The 18,630-nt window shown below is 41.5% G+C and overlaps 1 protein-coding gene across 1 annotated transcript in view; it reads left to right on the top strand.

Moving 5' to 3' along the window:
- Positions 1-18,630, top strand: part of glis1b (GLIS family zinc finger 1b) — a gene marked incomplete at its 3' end in the record, with an annotated part of 73,984 nt that overhangs the window by 28,616 nt on the left and 26,738 nt on the right. Inside the window, exons 3-4 of the mRNA XM_083888173.1 lie at positions 3,045-3,222; positions 4,362-5,913. Coding sequence (XP_083744299.1) covers positions 3,045-3,222; positions 4,362-5,913 — 1,730 coding nt within the window. The remainder of the gene's footprint in view (positions 1-3,044; positions 3,223-4,361; positions 5,914-18,630) is intronic.

Raw genomic sequence — 18,630 nt, 5'->3', positions numbered from 1 at the left:
AGATTACATTTCATGTTTTTTTTTTGCAGTAAAAGTACACAAACAGAGTGAGTTAACTTTCCAGGAACAGCAGCTGCGAGATGCATTCAAGGAACCACGTAACTCTCATGACTACCACTAATAAACATCCTGCTGCTGCTGCTGATAGATAGATAGATAGATAGCTAGATAGATAGATAGATAGATAGATAGATAGATAGATAGATAGATAGATAGATAGATAGATAGATAGATAGATAGATAGATAGATAGATAGATAGATAGATAGATAGATAGATCTAGAATTAAATAATGAATGAATGAAATCTAATGCTGCTACTTTTATGCTGGAAGTGTAAGGTTTGGGAAATATGTTTCCTGTCATATGTCAGTGTTGTTTCATTTCTATTTAAGTGGCCAAAGTTAAGTTAATAGATAAGTTAAGTTAATCCATATTAAAAATCCTTTCTTCGTCTCCATGTCCATAAGAACATGTGCATTTGGTCAAAGTCGTGATACTGAACAGGGAAGGTTGGGATTTATTTTAAGTGTTTTAATACATTGATGAAATAGCTGTCCTGTATCAGTTTCATATCAATATATATAAAATAAGTATGTTTCTCTTCTCCGAACCCCTTTTAAATTTTAACTTGACAGCATATGTGCCTAAGTTGTATGTCGTCTAAACACATGCAGCTGCACAAGAACCTGGCAAAAACCACTCTGGAACTATCTGATTATAGAATAAGTAAACCAGATTGTGAATTGTGAACGTGTCCAGGTGTTTGCTGCCAGGTTTCAGTAGTAGTCATTTTTGAATAGTTTCTTCTGACTCCTTTTGGACTCGAATACTGAGAACTACTGAGGTTCCATTGCCAGCTCTAATATCACTTGTATTTTGTAATAGAGTGCAACCTTTGTAAAGTAATTTCTCAAAATGAAGACATATTAAAGTGCTTATTTCCAAAAATAAAAACATTGTGAAGAAGAACAATGGTGGCTTTATCGGCCTGCTTTAGTAAAACAATTTACAGACAGGGAATCATTGTGTGGGATCATCTCTGACTTCTCTCTGTGCTTAACTCATTTACATGCTGAACATTTCCTGGCATTCTGCGCTGCACAACAGAGCATTACGCTTTGAAAAAGTCTCATAATCTCTTCAGTTACATGCACTGTGCTGCCTGGTGTGGGTCTGTGTTTTATATGGTGATGACTCTGAGTGTGAGAGGGAGCATGTGCGTTCATTCAAAAGCCGCGTCGATGTGCCAGTCCGTCCACTGCCTTACGGTGACGATTGTGTTTGGTTGTGTTTGTGCTCTTGTGTGCATGCAACTGGACACTCGGGTCTTAATTAAAAGATATGTGATGATGTGAGGCGTCTTTATGTCACTTCTTCTGGCCATCTTGACTGAATTACTCCTGACTGGAGGCAGGGAAACACTTGGCGTCACATCAGTTCTGGGCCTTGAAACTTTCATACAGTAACACAGTTGTGCTTGTTAATTGCTGGGGATGCCCGGCCAACAAAACCGTAAGGCCAGAACAATCCAGAATGTGATAAACACAATGGTTTGTATTGTTTGAAAACAGACCAGAGGTAAAAGTTAACGGCTTTGAGGGAAACCAGCGCTGTTCTTTCAGTCCCCCGGCCACACTCCGTGTGTTTGTGTTGCTCGCTTTGCCGTTTCTCTTCTTCTTTGTGTTTCCGCTCTGACCCGCAACAAGACAAATGCAGAGGAGACTGTGGATACATCAGCGAGTGGAGGGATATGTAAATAGATGGTCCTAAAACTGGGGATAACATGGCTCACAAAGTTCCCTTGTTTTCTCTTGTCTTTTGTTCACTCTCGTGACCTTTTCTCCCGTATTCCAGAAAAACACTCTCACTCTTCCTGTTTATTCTCCCTCTCCATCTGTTATTCATGTTGTAATATCGTGTGTTAATCTTTTTCTTTTGAGACCTATCTTTGGGTTCTCCTTCACACACCTTTGGAAGAGTTTAGTAACAATTGGGTCTTTGTGTGCGATATCATTGTCAATAATATTGTTAGAAGATAATTAAATTTGAGAAATTGAGTTAGGGATGTTGGGAGTAGGGTGCGTGGCCACCTACTAATGAGTGTGTGCAGATATTAGCTTTCCTCTCACAAGTATTTCCTCATGCGCTGAGCTCCACTCATGTTTTATTTTTCTTTCTCGTTCTTATTTTATTATTTTTATAGCGACATATTCATGGAGTCTTTGTTCATTATAAAAAAATAAGGAATATTTAGGTTGGATTGATAAAATTTGAGACAAAATTTTTTATTTTGCTTAGTTATGCAGGTAAAATTAAACTATAACTGTAGTTCATATTAAAGAGTCAACATTGACACCACAGTTACCTTTCTTTTTTTTGTATTTGAGTATCGTAGTGGTCCTTAAATTACTAAAAAGCTATTTACAAAACATTTAAATGGTTAATCTATTCTCCTAAATTAATAATTCACAAATTAATTAAGCGAACTGTTTCACAAAACGGTTCATTTAAAGAGCCAGCATGTAATTTAACAGTACAATTCATAGAACAGTTTCACTTTCATTGGCTGAACCTTCCGGATTTGTGTGAATTGGTTTATTTTTCCGAAATGGTCGCATCACCATTTATTTACAGTTCTTAAACTACTCCAGCAATAATATTTGGCAATAAGTCTCTGCGTCGTCATTTTTATTGTCACCAGTCGGACTTCGCCAAAGAGCTTTTTCATATATCACTGGATACTCATGTTGAGGCAGCTAAGTTATTCCTCAAGAGAATATTTATAATCTAATAGGATTTCAACATGTCACTGATGGCATGGATCCCATCGTAAATGGATTATTCTTCCAAGACTGTAAGAAGATAACTGAGTGCAATTTGTTTTGCCAGCTTTGAGGTCACAGCTCTGCTTGCTAAAACAATACTAACAAATGAAGAGTCATTCCGTATTAAAGAGAACACAAATGTATATAAAGTGTGTATCAAAACATGTTCTTATCCTTTGTAAAATATATACTCATATTCTCTTTGGTCTTTTTTCCAGTGAACGGTGGCTTCTGCACAGAGAAAGATGTTGACGCTGAGGACACACTGATGCGATGTGGGCAGAACCTGCCACTGTCGATGGGGGGTCATTCAGGGGGGATTTACCCCCAGAGCCTCCACTGCGACAGACCGACCCCCGACCTCCATCTGCAGGACGGCCCTCACCAAGACACAAGGTAACCTGTCAGTGTTATTACCGTTTTAGGACCATTTTGTTCCTGTTCAAGTTTAGGATGTTTCCTGTTTGGTTTAGTATTACTAACAACATGCAGGTACAATGTGTTTTTCATTATCCTTGCTATTGTGACACATACAGTTAACCGTTTGAAAGCTTTACCTGGTCTCATAAAACACACAGGAGGGGTCCACAGGACGATGTTTATGTTGCATTAATGGGATTCTGCTGTTGTGCCGTCGTTGACTACTGTTGGTCAAATCAGAGAGAATTTCCTGTGAATATCTACGTGGTGCTGTTTTGCCTCTTTTTGTCTTTCCTCGATCCTCTGTTATCCAAGTAAAAGTGCACTTGGACAGACGTTCACTCCTCGCATATTGTTTCTCGATATTTCCCCCCATAGCCAAACAGGAAATGGTATTCCTGAATAGAGAAAGAAGGAGGGGGTGTTGGGGGGTCAAGTCTTTATGAACAACAATGATGACAAAGTCTGCCAGTGACTCTCTCCATTCCACATTAGCGTTAGCTCTGTATTTCTCCCAATGTGCTCAGGGGAAGGGACAAAGACGATTCCTTCATGAGACAGCAGGAGAAAGGAGAGCTCTTCTCACATCACTCAGGGGCTTTGGACAAAATCCATAATGAGCCAACTGACAGGAATGATTATGTAGGAGATCACAGCAACGCATGGAGAAATCTGACCTGGGGTCCCCATTCAGCAGGGAAAAGATTCCCACCATAATACACAGTATTGTAAATGCTGACCCTTCATGAGCTGCAATTATGCCACCAAAACAGGTGACTCTCTATTTATCTCCAATGTTGGGTTGGGTTTAACCCCTTTGTGTCATCAAAGCCCATCAGATGGACACTCTAGCCAGTGGCCTCTCTGTCTCAGTAGCCGATGACCACACCCACTCTCTATTCTTAGTCATAAATGCCCATTCATAGCCTCCTACTACTAGAGGATCCCGTTTCATTTATTCATAAACACATTTTGGATGACCAGCAGTAAGTGGTGTCCAACTTCACCTTGTGTCACTATATGTACACCTTGGTGTATACGTTTGCTGGTGGCAAGGATGACCAGTAACTGTAACTGTCATTAACCTTTCTTCTGTGTGTGTTTTCTCATTTCAGATCCTCGTCCTCTGTCTTCCACAGGACTCTGCCAGGAGTGTCCTCACATGGACTGAGCTGCGGCAGTGCCAACACGGCATGCTCCTCTCTGCCTTACCTAATCAAACAGGAGAACTCAATGGGCTATAAAACCCCCAGCACTGGGTCAGGGGTTCATAGCTCATCTCAGGCCCGTTATCAGATTTGTAGAACAGGGGAAAGTTTGGCGGCGCCAAGGGACGCGACCGTCGTAGGTTCACACGTTAGCAACAACGGTAGTAGCATATGCACTGCGGGCGGCGTCGGAAGTGCTGTGTTAAGTGACGCAGTTCAACCGTTTAATAATGAAGATGGCTCCTCCCCACTGGCTTTGTCTCCTACTGGCTCCCATCATTCAGCACGGCTGCTCAGCGCTAACAGTCTGAAGAGACGCTGCCTGTCCCTGGCCTCACAGTCTATTTCTGCTGCTGGCACCGGCAGCGTTGCTGCGACAAGTTCACCATCAGCTTCTGGCGCCGCTTCCGAGGACATCAACATCACCGCCATCACCTGCTCCTCCTCCCAGATGTCGATGGTGGCCTGTGTCAACGGGTTCCGTACTAATCTCTCACCCAGCCACGCCAGCAGTGCCGGCTTCTCCTCCTCTTCCTCCTCCTCTTCTACATCCCCACCCTCTAACTCCTGTTCACAAGAAGCCCAACAGAGGCCCCAAGCTCACGGCAGCCCCCAACAAACTACGCTACAGGAGAGCTGTCAGCTGTCCTCACCTGCCTCCTGCCTTTTATCTCTTTCCTGCTGCTCCACGTCCTCCTCGTCAGTGTCATCAGTGGAGCCAGAGCAGGGCCAGGGGCAGAGCCAGGGGCAGAGCCAGGGGCCGTGTGAGGAGCAGGGCTCCATGCTGCAGGGGTGTGGGGCTGGAGGAACAGCTGGGGGAGGAGTGGGAGGCTCGGATGGGCTTGGGCTGTTGATAAGTGGGGCTCTGATGTCTGGGACGCTGACTTCGGGGCCTGAAGCTGGGGTTCTCCTGGATGGGGGCCAAAAATCAGGGGCTGTCCTCAAGCAGGAGCCTCTTGATGACTTCTCGCCCAGTGAAGATGAACTCTTTCAGCAACACTATCACCATCATTTAAGTGGTCGTAGTGGGCACCTCCGTCACCCACATCACCCCCCTCGATCTGCCATGCCTCCTCCATACCACCTGCACCAATACGTGGGGCCCAGCCCTGGGGGCCTGTTGCACAGCCTGAGCCAGCAAACAGCTTCAGCTTCCTCTCTAGGACACAAACAAACCTCTGGATGCTCGTCTGGGTCCATAGTCCCAGAACAAGAGGAGGCCATTGGAGGTACGCTGGGGGAAAGGCAGGTCTGTCGCTGGATTGACTGTAGTGCTGCGTATGAGCAGCAGGAGGAGCTTGTGAGGCATATTGAGAAAGTTCACATCGACCAGCGCAAAGGCGAAGACTTCACCTGTTTCTGGGCTGGCTGCATTCGGCGATACAAGCCCTTCAATGCGCGCTACAAGCTGCTCATTCACATGAGGGTCCACTCTGGAGAGAAACCCAACAAGTGCATGGTGAGTCATCATAAACCACACAAAAGCATGTAATACATGTATTCACAATACTTACATTCAGCGTTGTTAAAATCCCTCATAATGAACTGTCCTATTTTACTAATTTCTGAAAGTATTAGGTTGTATTTATTGTTTTAATATGAATCTAGTTTGTCCCATAATTGCAGCCATCTGTTAAAAGATGTGTTTTTAAAGAACAAAGTAACACAGTGTGCGTAGATGATTTTTTCCTGAGTAAGACTGGACCTGCTTCATTGCTGATTACTTTTCAACAGAGAGTCTTATTTTTGTTTTGGTTGAGATCCAGTTATGATTGTAATTTCTGTATTTAGTGGAAGACGTAAAGATTTGAGCTGCTGTAAGGGTAGCACTACCTTGTTAGTATAAATAGATTTGTGGTTATATTCTTTTCAGGTAAGGCTCCAATTCCACAAGTCAACACAGTAATCAATGTCAAGCTGTCATTTCCCCACGTCCTTTAGCAAATGGAAAAAGCCCTCCAACCTTAAGAATGACTTAGTCCAAATACACAATTAGTCCACAATTTGTGTAGGGCATCGCAATGTTTATTTTCACAAGCACTCTGTTTTTGAGAAGGGTTTCAGATCATGAAAAGCCAACACATATGGTTAACATAACCAAACAATGCCTACACTTGATCCATTTAAATGGGAGCTTTAACTGTTTAGCTGTCCCACAAGTATTAAGTGAATTGGCTTCATGTCCAAGCCAAACATGAAGAGAAATATAGTAGTCTGGAGAAGAAGCCACAAAGGGCTAGACAGTAACATTTGCTAGTCTTGCTCAATTCACGGCTTCACCTAAAGCTCCCTGTCAGACGTGTTCCTCCTCAAGTTCAGGAACCCGTCCAAATCCTAATTACTGAAGAACAGACTCTGCAATATTGTTACAACACCTGTTTTATCTCAAGACCCCTTTTTTAAACCCCCTTAAAAGAAAAAAAAAGTTAGGTTTATTTTCTCTACATGCCTTGTACAACAGTGGTTTTGACAATTAGGTAAAGCTTGAAACTTTGAGTAGGAAGTTGTATTTTATTGCTCTTTTTAAACAGTGACGATTTAAAAATGATGTGTGATTCTGGTACGCAAAAACAAAAGGACACAAAATCAACAGTTTTTGCGTCCTTGACGCAAAAAAATAAGGAGGTCAGCCCCAGCTGTTAATAATCCTTCAGGTGTGTTGTGTTGAACGCTCTCCGTTGTTGCTTGTGTTGCTTTTGTGGAACTTTTTTTCCCCCCTTGTATGTCTTCACTCCGTTTAGGAAATCAGTAACATTTGGTTGACACATGTGCACAGGTAAATGTGTCACTCTGACCACGTATGTTTGTGTGTTTGGAGATGTTTGCCATATGTGAGGGATGGAACAATTTGGCCCAGTGTGGACGAGCCACTGGACTCTGTCTGCAGACGTGAGGCGCAACCTGGCCTAATCACGCACACACACACACACAAACACACGCAAACTTGTTTTATATCTTAGTGAGGACATATGATAGACAGAATGCATTCCCTTACCCTAACCTTAAGTCTTAACCCTGGAAAAGCCCTTCTCAAAAATAGTTTTGTATGTTTTTTTGGTCCCCACAAAGCCATAAAAACATGCACACACACACTCAGAGCCGTGCAGCCGTGTGAAAACGGGAATGTTGTTCTCACAATAGGAAGTATTGATTCCTCGTACAGTTTGTTGGGTTGTAACACTCCTGCTTTTCCGACAGTACGTAAACAGAAAAGTGAAATGTTTTCAGGCCTGAATCAACACGTCAAATCAGTTGTTGATCTGGGACTTGAGCAGATAAACCTGGAGGACCAGAGAAAATAAACACTCCCTCCATGTGTATTTGTAGCAGCGTTTGTGTTTGTATACAGCACCAATCTAAGCAAGCACTCCGTACTTATAGGAAACTCCGCATGCAAAGAGTTTGCCTTTCACTCCGTCGCAATTCCTTTTTTTTTTTGGTCCAAGTTTGTGTGCACTAATATCTCCTGTGCTCATGCAACAGACAAAGACATTGAAGAATGTGAGGTATTCATGTGGAGGAAACAGATGAGACATTCTGTTTTAGGACCAAATGCCCGAGAAAACCCAGAGCTAATCCTTTTATTATCTTTCCTGCAGCAGATTCCAGCGGTCGCTCGCGAAGCAGAGCACATCCAAACACAATACCCTCCCATACGCAGTATATCGGATTAATCAGCTGCACTTGTATCACATCCATATAACAATATAAACAATCTTTTTTAATAATTTACTCTTTTTTTATATGCGTTTGTGTGGGCTTAAAGTTCTGCTGCCTCTCTCCTTCCCAATTAAATCAGGCCCTGGGCAGTTGTGTAAGGCAGGCAGGCAATGACAGACACAAGGGTGAAGAGGAAACAACATAATCTCTCTGCAATATCCTGTTGTCTTTCATGCCTAATTCACTTGTTGTTTTAGATTATTACTTCCCCCCCCCCCCATAAATATTAAAAATATATCCAGCAAGAGTCGCCCTGACATGGTCCGAGACTTTGATATTGTTTAGCTTCATCAGAGTCTGACCCAGCAGATTTGAAGTGTCTGTGGGCTGCAGGTCACTTATAGTCCCAGAGCCATCGAGGCTGTGGAAAAGACAGAATGTTTTGCATGGTGGAGTAACTTCAGACAGGAGCACGGGCCTTTATTTGATCAGATATCAGGGAAAACATATTATTTAAAACGCATTAGAGGTGGTTATGTTGTTGTTGGAGGAGGGAGAATGCAGTCAGTGGTTCAAGGCGTGAAACATTAGCCTTTATGTGTAACAAAGGTGACCATAATTGTGTCGTAATTGTAATAATTTACGTCATTAAGTCTGTAGATAAAGATGTTTTCCCAGTCTGGCATGCCCACAGTAATACACACTTATATTAATACGTTTGTTTGTAATACGTTTACATTTCAAAAACAGGGTGACATAATTTGAACGTTACTCTCGTGTTGGTGTAAAGGCGAGACGTAAGCAGCCGATCTTTTCGCGATGATAAAACGCAGCCACCATTAGTTGACGGTGCCTAGACAAGCACCAAAACACACACACACACACTGACACACTCAGTCAGACCACTTGCTGAAGGAAACTTGGATCATGGAGGAACGTTGGAAAAAAAAATAACTAGAGTAGATCATGGAATTTCCTTTTTTTTTTTTCTTTTTTTTTATTGGTGTGAAACCGGCAAACATAGAGTATAAATTTAGATTTACAGGACTGATTTTTGGAAGAGAGTAGGAAAATACCTCAGCAGCAGACTCTAAAACAGCCCATGTCAAGATGGCGTGCGTTTTCAGGGGTTAATAGAGTATTTTATGAGCAATCAGCTCATATGCTGCGGATGAGACGGGGAGTGCCATTAGCTAATTAAAACTGAGGTTCAGTCAGCAGCACATGACCTGACTTTTCCTCTGAATGCTGTCTGAAACTGGATCTGTCTCCGGGCACTGGGTGCAGGTGGTGATTGATCATGTGCTTGTGCCCGTCTGAGCTTCTGGACAATTTAGATGCCATGATCTCTGAGTCTGGGGGTTGTGAAGCTATGGACTACGACCTACCTCAATAAAGTAATCTGTTATTTCTGCACAAGTTTGGATGTTGAGGAAGTTGTCAGTTAATTGTTATCAATTATTTATTGTATTGTTAAGCACTTTTTTTCCAGCTATAGCTGCCTAAAGCGCTCTATAAATAAAGAGTTGAGTTGAGTTGAATTAAATATAGAAATGTTAAACATTAGTGATACTCTTGGTTGTGTGGCCCTGTTGTTAAATCAGGCTGCAGAGAAACACTCTCTCTGATGACACCGATGTTCATGGGAAACAGAGATTAATCTCAGACTAACCCGGGGAAATGTGCCGTGTTTGTTTTCCATTAGTCAACAGGGTTTACATCCAGTGGAAAGAGTGTGTTGCAGAGGAAAACTAGTGATCCACAAGGAGTAGAATGAAGTAGCCATGCTGCACCAAATTTGGTGCTCAGAGAACGCTTCAATAGCTTCACATTTATTTATTTTTTTCCCATGTACTTTGACTTCTCCTGTTGCTCATTACATGATTGCTTTGGTTGATGTGTGCCCTCTCTAGTCTTGTATAAAATACCTAAAAGAGATACTTGAGTAAAAGTATGTTACCAGAAAATGACTTTGGTAGAAGTTGAAGTCACTTTTTATAATATTACTTAAGTAAAAGTCTTAAAGTATATGACATTTAAGTATCAAAAGTACTTGTATGTAAGTAATGTAAGTAAAAGTATAAGTATTAAAAAAGTGAGGCGTTAGGATTGAGTCATGGTAGCTCAGTGGTAGGGCGAGTTGTCTTCTAACTGGAAGGTTATGGGTTTGATTCCTGGCTCTACTAATCTATAGTAGTCCTTGAGCAACACACCTATGTTTAAGGGTGTAAATGGGAAAACTGTAGTGTAAAGCTCTAAAAAAAAAAAAAAAAACACAGACCATTACCAACTCTTCTTCTTCTGATTGTATTTGGTAGTAACGAGTAATAAAGATAATTAGAGGAAACGTAGTGGAGTAAAATTAAAGATTGTTAGACGTATAAATAATTAAATGACACACAAAAGTCAACAGTTGTTGGGTCAGTTGATCAATAAATTCTTAATCTGTGAAAAGTCTCACCAACGAATGGTGAATCATCAACAAAACCCCAGAATGGAAGACACTGTATTTTTTGCACCCGAGAGTGACATTATGCAACTCAGGCATGCAGTGAAAACCAAAGTATTGCACATCACTGAAGCCAACTTGTTCCACACACACATACACACACACATTTTCCTCCAGTGCAAAAGAGGACAGGTCTGAATACGGTTCATTTAAAGTAATCAGAGTCAGCAGGCGTGAAGGGGTATTGAATCAGTATGTCAGTAGTAACTGCACGCTGAAGCAGAGCTCTTAAAGTCTGTCAAATTGGCACAAACACAAAGACCTTATCAGGCTCACATAGGCACCTGGCACAAATCAACTTATTGCACTTTATCTGAGGGTCCTGTGCCTCTGCTCTCCATTAAATCATTTCCAGAATTAGCTTTGTCATTCCCCAGGCAAATGAGTTCATCAGGTAGCTAGATTGTCTAATTTCTGACTACAAACCCATAATCCAATCCCGTGGTTATCCTCTGCCTTCCTGTCAGTTCTGCTGCACTGCTTGGCAGCGCGGCTCGTCATGCTCATAGTAACACAGAACACTGTCCATATGTGATATTGGTATGTTGAAACTGCTGGCAGAGGGAATCTGCAACTGATGTTTTGGATATGATTGAAAGCCCTGGATGGATGTTTTCCTTGTTGGAGGAGGCCAGGCCAGTATCATGTCAGCCTGGAAAAGTTTTCCAGTCAATCTTTCGCAGTAATGTGGTTCACTATTCCCCAACCGTCCAACATCATCCCAATTGTACTCACTCTTTCTCCCCCCACTATCTATGGTTCAGAGGAGAATTAAGGACTGTTATGATACACTGAACTCCATCTACACAGTCACAGCATGCACCTCTGTAACAACTAAGTACACTACATACAACAAATATCACTTCTTTATTGTTGACATTGAACGTAGATCATTAATTATCCTTTTTGATATAAACAAACTTGTGGGTTGATCTGACCATAATCTGTCCATAGCCGTCTTTAAATGTCTCTATTTATCTTTTAGTTAAAGTATATATTATCGGAATGCAGTGTTGTAATGAAGTACAAATACTTTCACTACGTTTCCTTAACTATCTTTGTCACACGTTGCTACCAAATAAACTCAGAAGAAGAAGAGCATTGCTCAATCCTTACTCTTCATTTTTTTTTTTAAATACTTTTACTCCTAAAACCATTTAAATTTTATATAAAAAAAAATACTTAGGTACAGTAAATGTCATGTGACTTCAGCTTCTACCAAAGTCATTTTCTGGTAAGATACTTGTACTTTTACCCTTTAAGGGACTTTATAGAAGACTGTTGAAATGTGGTTTTAGTTACTTACCTAAATATGTATTATTATTTAAAATAATCTAAATGAATACCATGTAATAATTTTCTTTCATGATTTTAAACCTCCAAATTGACTTTCTCTTTCTCAGTCTGTATCTTATAAACCAACATGTCCAATTTTATGTTTATTGACCAAAAACTGCCTTCAGTGCATTGCACAACAGAAATAGATGAACTGCTCTCAAGTATTAAATGTTTGGAGCACATTTTTCTTCTTCTCGCAGTCATGCACACCTTTTTCCATTTCCAAGCACTAGCCTGGCATTACCGGACCATTTCACTTTGGTAAATAAACATGAGCTGAACATGATTGGTCCGGATTACAAGTTTTTAATTTCTTGCATCAGGTGTTCTTACGTAGGACAGGCCACCCATATCAACACGTGTGTTCTCTCAGTAATGTTTGCTTGTCAACTTTCAGAGACATATATTATCTGCATCCACTGTAAAAAAATAAAAAAAATAAAAAATAGAACATATGCAGACTGTATAGGCAGTGGAGTTTTTTTTGTTTTTTTTACAAATATCATCCACTGCAGGCAGAGAAAGGTTAACTAGCTACAGCCTCACAACCAGGTATCAAAGCATGTGGGATTTACTGCATGTGATGCACTTTAATTACATTTGTCTGGAATGCAATATTTTGAGTTCCCCCCCCCATTTCCTTAACATTTAATCGCACTCTGGTATTGGAAACCTGAAGACACAGGGGTTGTGCCTGGTTACACATTGCATAGAGATTGTGTCATAATTGTGTTCGATCCAAAACCTTAATCAGTTTAACCCCTCTGCTGAGCCAGATCAGTTTACTAATACATGGGAGAGATGGAGGTGGGGTGTGTGTGTGTGTGTGTGTGTGTGTGTGTGTGTGTGTGTGTGTTTGGGGTCTCTGTCGTGTTCGGAGGGCTGTTGTAGAAAGAGGAGCTGGGATCGTCTTCCTCGGTCCTGAACCTATTTAAACCTATTTCTGGACTCTTAAATCCAGAACTTTGTTAGTGCACTATAGTGACAACTTTTGCCATGTGTGGCATCATGTATCATGTGTGTTGGTGAGGCACAATTATGAATTTTATTTTCATAAACAGCAGGCATTTAAAAACTTTTGCTCTCTGAGGGCCTGATTTACTAAGATCCAAAATAAAGAGAGCTAAATTGCATGTAAACGCGCCTCATTGCATATTTATGCAATGGCAAGGTGCTAAATGGATTACGAGTGCTATTTTGCAATGCAATCCATGCTGCGGCCTGTTAGTAGATCAGCATGAACGCAAATTTGCGCATTGCAATCCAGTTTGCACACGTTTTTGCACGTGCAAAGCTTTAGTAAATCAGGCCCTAAGTCTCCACTCCTTGCACCCTCACATTCACACAGTGGCCTCACTTTGTTTCAACACACCATGTCTGTATCCCCCACTCCACATGGACTGTGCATAAAAATGAACATCGTCTTCCAGTTGCAGAACAAACTGCCATTGTGAAGCATTTGAGAGTCGCAATTTGACCATTGTTATTATTAGGAAACAGGAAGTTAACAGACATCGCCTGCAACCAGGCACCTGTTGAATGGTAAAATCACATGGGGTGCACTCATGTTGCCAATTTTTATGCTAAATTACAGCATAATTAAAAAAAATATACATCAGATTGTATTGTAGAATAGCTGGAACTATCAATGCAGACCATGAACTTTTCAGGAAAAATGTTCTCTGCCGTTATAAAAAGTTAGAAAAGTAAGAAGTGGTACCAGCAGGGTTTGCCCCCTGGTGGATTACTTCTACTTCCTGGGCTTCACTTTGCAAACCAAACGACTACGTCCATTGTTGTGTACACTCTATGCATCCACCAAACAAACACCAGGAGCTCTTCTCTCTCAGAGCCACGGCTCATCTCCTGGTGTGACCGTATCCCGACAGATTTGCAGTGCATGCACTCTTCCAGATCCAGACTAGACTTGCAACTAATACATACGGTACAAGAGACTGAGTCGCTACCGCGCAGAATAAACACTGTGAGAAGTATATGGATAAATGATGTAGCGAAAGACTTGTTTACATTTACGGTGTCAAGTTTAAATGATGCCCTGCAGTGTTCTGTGGTCGGTGTGTGGCAGGTTCTAATTTGAATGTTTGAGAAAAGTAATGACGGACGAAAGAAATGGAGCCAGACGGGCAATACACATGTACTGATGTCATCCAAAAAAAAAAAGAAGAAAAAACTTTTTTGCCCAGAGTCTATCACACATTATTGTGCATGACAAGTGATGGTGGTATGCACAAAATGTGGACCTGAGAGCATTCTTGAAGCATTCGCAAGGCCAATGCAAGCGTCTGTGGAGAGGGAGCGATCCAAGCTGAGGCTTGTGTGTGTGTGTGTGTGTGTGTGTGTGTGTGTGTGTGTGTGTGTGTGTGTGTGTGTGTGTGTGTGTGTGTGTGTGTGTGTGTGTGTGTGTGTGTGTTTACTCTGTGAAGACTCTCAGTTTGTTTTCAAATGCTCAAAGCTCAAGCGAGAGTGAAGCGAGCTCCCAGTGGAAGGATCCATGTAGAGTTTTGAGGGATGGATCGCGGTGTCAAATGGCACGTAACTTTAATACATCACAACAGCGTCACGTCACCGAAAAAACCACATTGACTGTGATGATTGCTAATGAGAGTGAGGTAGGGAATTAGAGACGGAAAAGAGCGTGCGTTGCATCCTCTCTGTGGAACACGCAATGATACGATCCCTCTATTTTATGATGGTGTGACCCCAGCTGGGGCTGAGACTGATATTTCAACTGGGTTTCACCTCTCTCAAAGAGTTTTACATCCCCAATAATCTCTAACTATCTGCAGAAGGAAGACCTGGTGCTTTCTGATCATTTCTTAAGCACATCTGTTTCACATATGACGTCTTCAACTTTTGGAATTAGCTTGCCGCAGATATGAAAGGGTTTTTCTTGCAGGTTTTAGAACCAAAATAGTTTAGGTGTTTGGACAGAATTAAGAGACCTTTTTATGTCAAAGCAACACCTTTGCTGTAGTAAAAACATCACTCATTCATACTGTGTCACGTAAGCAGCTGTCATTCGCTCAGGATGGGTTCTTGTCAGGAGCAAAAGCAAATAAATCCAAGTGTCACCAGTATTCCACGTTTTCTAAGAAATAATGCCAAGACATTTGGATTAGGTCATGGCTGATTTAAAGTGCAGCTAGGAAATAAATACTGTATATGGGGAAAAAATGTTGTAAAGCGATGTGCCTGGCGAAATGGATGAGGTCAGCGAGTGTCAGGCCCACGCTCATATTACAGCTAACATAAACATGTGTCAGATGAGAACACTTGAAGGAAATATTCCATAAATATGAAAATGTTTACCAAAGCAACTTGTGGAACAACAGGATTTCTGCCAGCGGCGGGTTACTCGATTCCATCTTAATTGCACAGGAATGGGGAGAGGTTTAACACTCAAATAGATGTTTTCCGACCAGACAGTGGGCACAGACCTGTCGGTGTCGGGCTAAGTGACTGACTATGAATTGAGAACGAAGTACTGGAATGTTGTGAATTGATTTATTGAAATGTGAAGGAATGGTGATGTGTTTGCTGAGAGGCCTGAGCTTTAAAGCCACACAGAGCAGAAAAGAACACAAAAGGGGGAGTGGACAAATCTCGCGGCACCATGGCATCTCAGTTGGAGCACATTTCAGGGGGGGTTTTTACCCAGAAGGCTTTGCAGTGTGGACCCACCTCTAGAGGGTTGCACTCCTTCTCTTCGCCCTGGTGAATTCTTGGGCTGGTGTTGATCACAGTGCCATGTTGACCTATTGTTTAATTTTGCTGGCATGTTTTCTGTCTGAATACTATAGTTGTTCTGGCACGGAGGTATTTGCCTTGGCAGCTCAAAGGGCTTCTGCAATGTTTATTTGTTGTCACATCAGAGTTATAGAGTTGCCGTTGAATGCTACAGTAGGCGTATGCCTTTACACAGCTGTGTCAACTTTTGACTTTTGTGGAGAACAGATGGTTTGCCAAAAAAGGGAGAGGGGCTTTTATTTATTTATTTACCTAACAAGTCTGTACAAGCCAGAAACGCTGACTTCAACCATGGTGTCATTGTGCACCATATCAAGCTGTCACCGGAATGTAAGCCAGTGGTCATGGTTTAAAAATAAAATTCAACCAGAATCACTGCTGCAACTGGAAATATTAAATAATAAAGTCGGACATTCAACGTGTAAGAGGCACAACTAATGAACTACAAATACTTTGAAAAACAACATTTGTGGAAGTGTGTTAGCTCCCGAATTTCTAAATTCACGCTTTGGTTTGCTGGTGATTTGTCTTTCTTTCTTTTTTTCATATATAGACATTTTAACAGCAGGAGTTCAACTTCAAAAAAGTTACATTAATGTCCCTTAAGCAAAATAATTAATTAATTTATTCATTCATTCATTCATTCATTTATTTATTGATTTATTTATTATTAAACCACCATCAGTCCTATTCATATTATATTATGATAATAACAAATAAAAAAAAAGTTTTGTCATGATGCACCTTCATTTTATGGCCTTAAAAACACAATAAATTATTTATTTGCAAACTACATTATTTTTGGTTTGATTATTGCAGCCTGGTATAAGTGAACAATAAGCGGCAACCTTTGTTTAAATGCATTATTTATTATTTTCAATGCCATATATAATTTTTTTTACTGTCTTTATCACAAAAATGTGCTCATAAAAATTCACACTATTCATTTTCTTTGTTTTAATTTTTCAAACCAACATCCGTCCTTTTCATACATCATCAAATATGAAGAGGCGTCTTTGTCAGACATTTGGCACTTTCTCAGTTACCACAGTGAAATATAAATACAAGACTTGTTGCATTTTCGAAGCACAGTGTGGAGTTTCAAGTCTCTTTCTCCACAGATAGACGAGGCGCATTAAAGTAAAGACACAATATAGACTTGTCAGCATGTAAAGATGCCCAGTTCAGCTTTAAGGGTTTTCGACTCCATGCACAAGTAGAAACAGATGTGAACAATCAAGTCAAATAAAAGCTTGAAATACAAAACTTAAAAATTCTACACAGACTCAATGGAGAGGTCACATAGGACAGAGACAATGATGGATGATGGTGATGATCCAAAGAAAACCTCAGAGTTTGGGCCAATCATCACATTCATCCAGCATTTGTCTGACAATCTAATAACAAGATCAATTAAGTAGATCAGTTAAATATAATGTTATAGTCAATACTGGCTGTTGCTAAACTTTCATCGCTCACCCACCACCACCGACAATAAAAAAAGCGGAGTTGGAGCATGTCGAGGAACACACTGTTCCACTCCTTTGCTGCTCTGAAGGCAAGAGGAGCTCATCGTCATGAGTGGGGGTTGAAAGAGAGAAGAGAGAGAGACGGACGGAGTCAGGTGTGATTGAAAGGTGCTGGACAGATTGAAGCCCGCTTGTCAGAGGACGCCGTAGCTCGCGGGGCTCATCGAGCGGAATCCTGTATTGACTGCCAGTAACATCAGTCCAGGCGCCGACTCAGAACACAGATCATGTTTAGGATTTTCATTGTGTAAGCCACAGTCTGTCTTTTTCGCGGTGGGTTTGGATTTCGTGAATTGGTTTATAATTGATGGCTCAGTGGTTATGTGGCACTGGAACGGTTTGTATTGCACTCTAATTAGCCATTATAAATGGTGAGGATTGCTAGTGAGAATAAACACTGTCATGAGACAAAGTGGGATGGCTCTTATAGAAGCCGTCCACTGAGTGTGAGGTCATAGGATCATGTCTGCTGGAGACCTAACCCAGTGCATGTCCTACACTCATTTATTCTTTATTTTCAACCGTTCTCATTTTTCACCCGACAATGCTAAATAATGATTTCTGATATGCGAAACTAAACACAATCCAGTGGTTTTCCAGCCTGTCTCAAAGGAAGCTGAAGGGCTAACCTCTGTTTAAAACAGCGGAGTGTCAAGTATGTGTGCATGAAAATGATTTGACACCCTGAGCTTTTGCCCAGAAGGAAAATGTAATAGGCGAGGGACAACAGAGGAATTAGGTTGGATGTCAGTTTGGTTCTCTGCTAACGCTGCATGATAAGAGACAACATCTCCTTTTCCCTGTGATTCCGCTCCATCTTTCTGAGAACGGGACTATGTTTGAACTGCCCGGTGAACTGGTAAACCCCAGCAGGCCACCTGGTTCAGGAGGAAATCACATCCTAGCTCTCTAATCTGATGCAGCTCTGCAGAGCTGGTAGACATTTGAATGAAGGCCTCTGAATCACAGCAGGTTAAGTGCTTCCATGAAGCCGCACCGCGTTGTTATGAGGCCAGGCTCGGCAGTGTTGCCAGGCCTCCGCCACGGGAGCAGGGGTTCAGATCCATCACTGCACTTCCTCCTCAATCTTCGGGAAAACAGGAACAAAACAGCTGGACCGGCTCATTATGTGAGCAGCCTCATTTAGTCATCATAGGAAAGCTTCCTGTTGTGCCATCCACATTACTTTTTTTTTTTTTAAATCTGGCCCCCAAACTATTTGGGCATGAGTGCAAAATGGCTGTTAAGAACAATTTCTTAAGTCATTTACATGACTACTTCCTCCCACCAATTTATCGGCTGAGCTCTCACTCACGCTCGCCTGTTCAGACGCATCTGGACAACACTCCCTTGCTTTTAGTCATTCGCTGTG

The sequence above is a fragment of the Microchirus variegatus genome, assembly GCF_963457635.1.
Source record: "Microchirus variegatus genome assembly, chromosome: 4".
NCBI classification, from domain to species: Eukaryota; Metazoa; Chordata; class Actinopteri; order Pleuronectiformes; family Soleidae; genus Microchirus; species Microchirus variegatus.
Note: the sequence above shows the minus strand (reverse complement) of the source record. Positions and strands in the feature narration are given on the sequence as shown.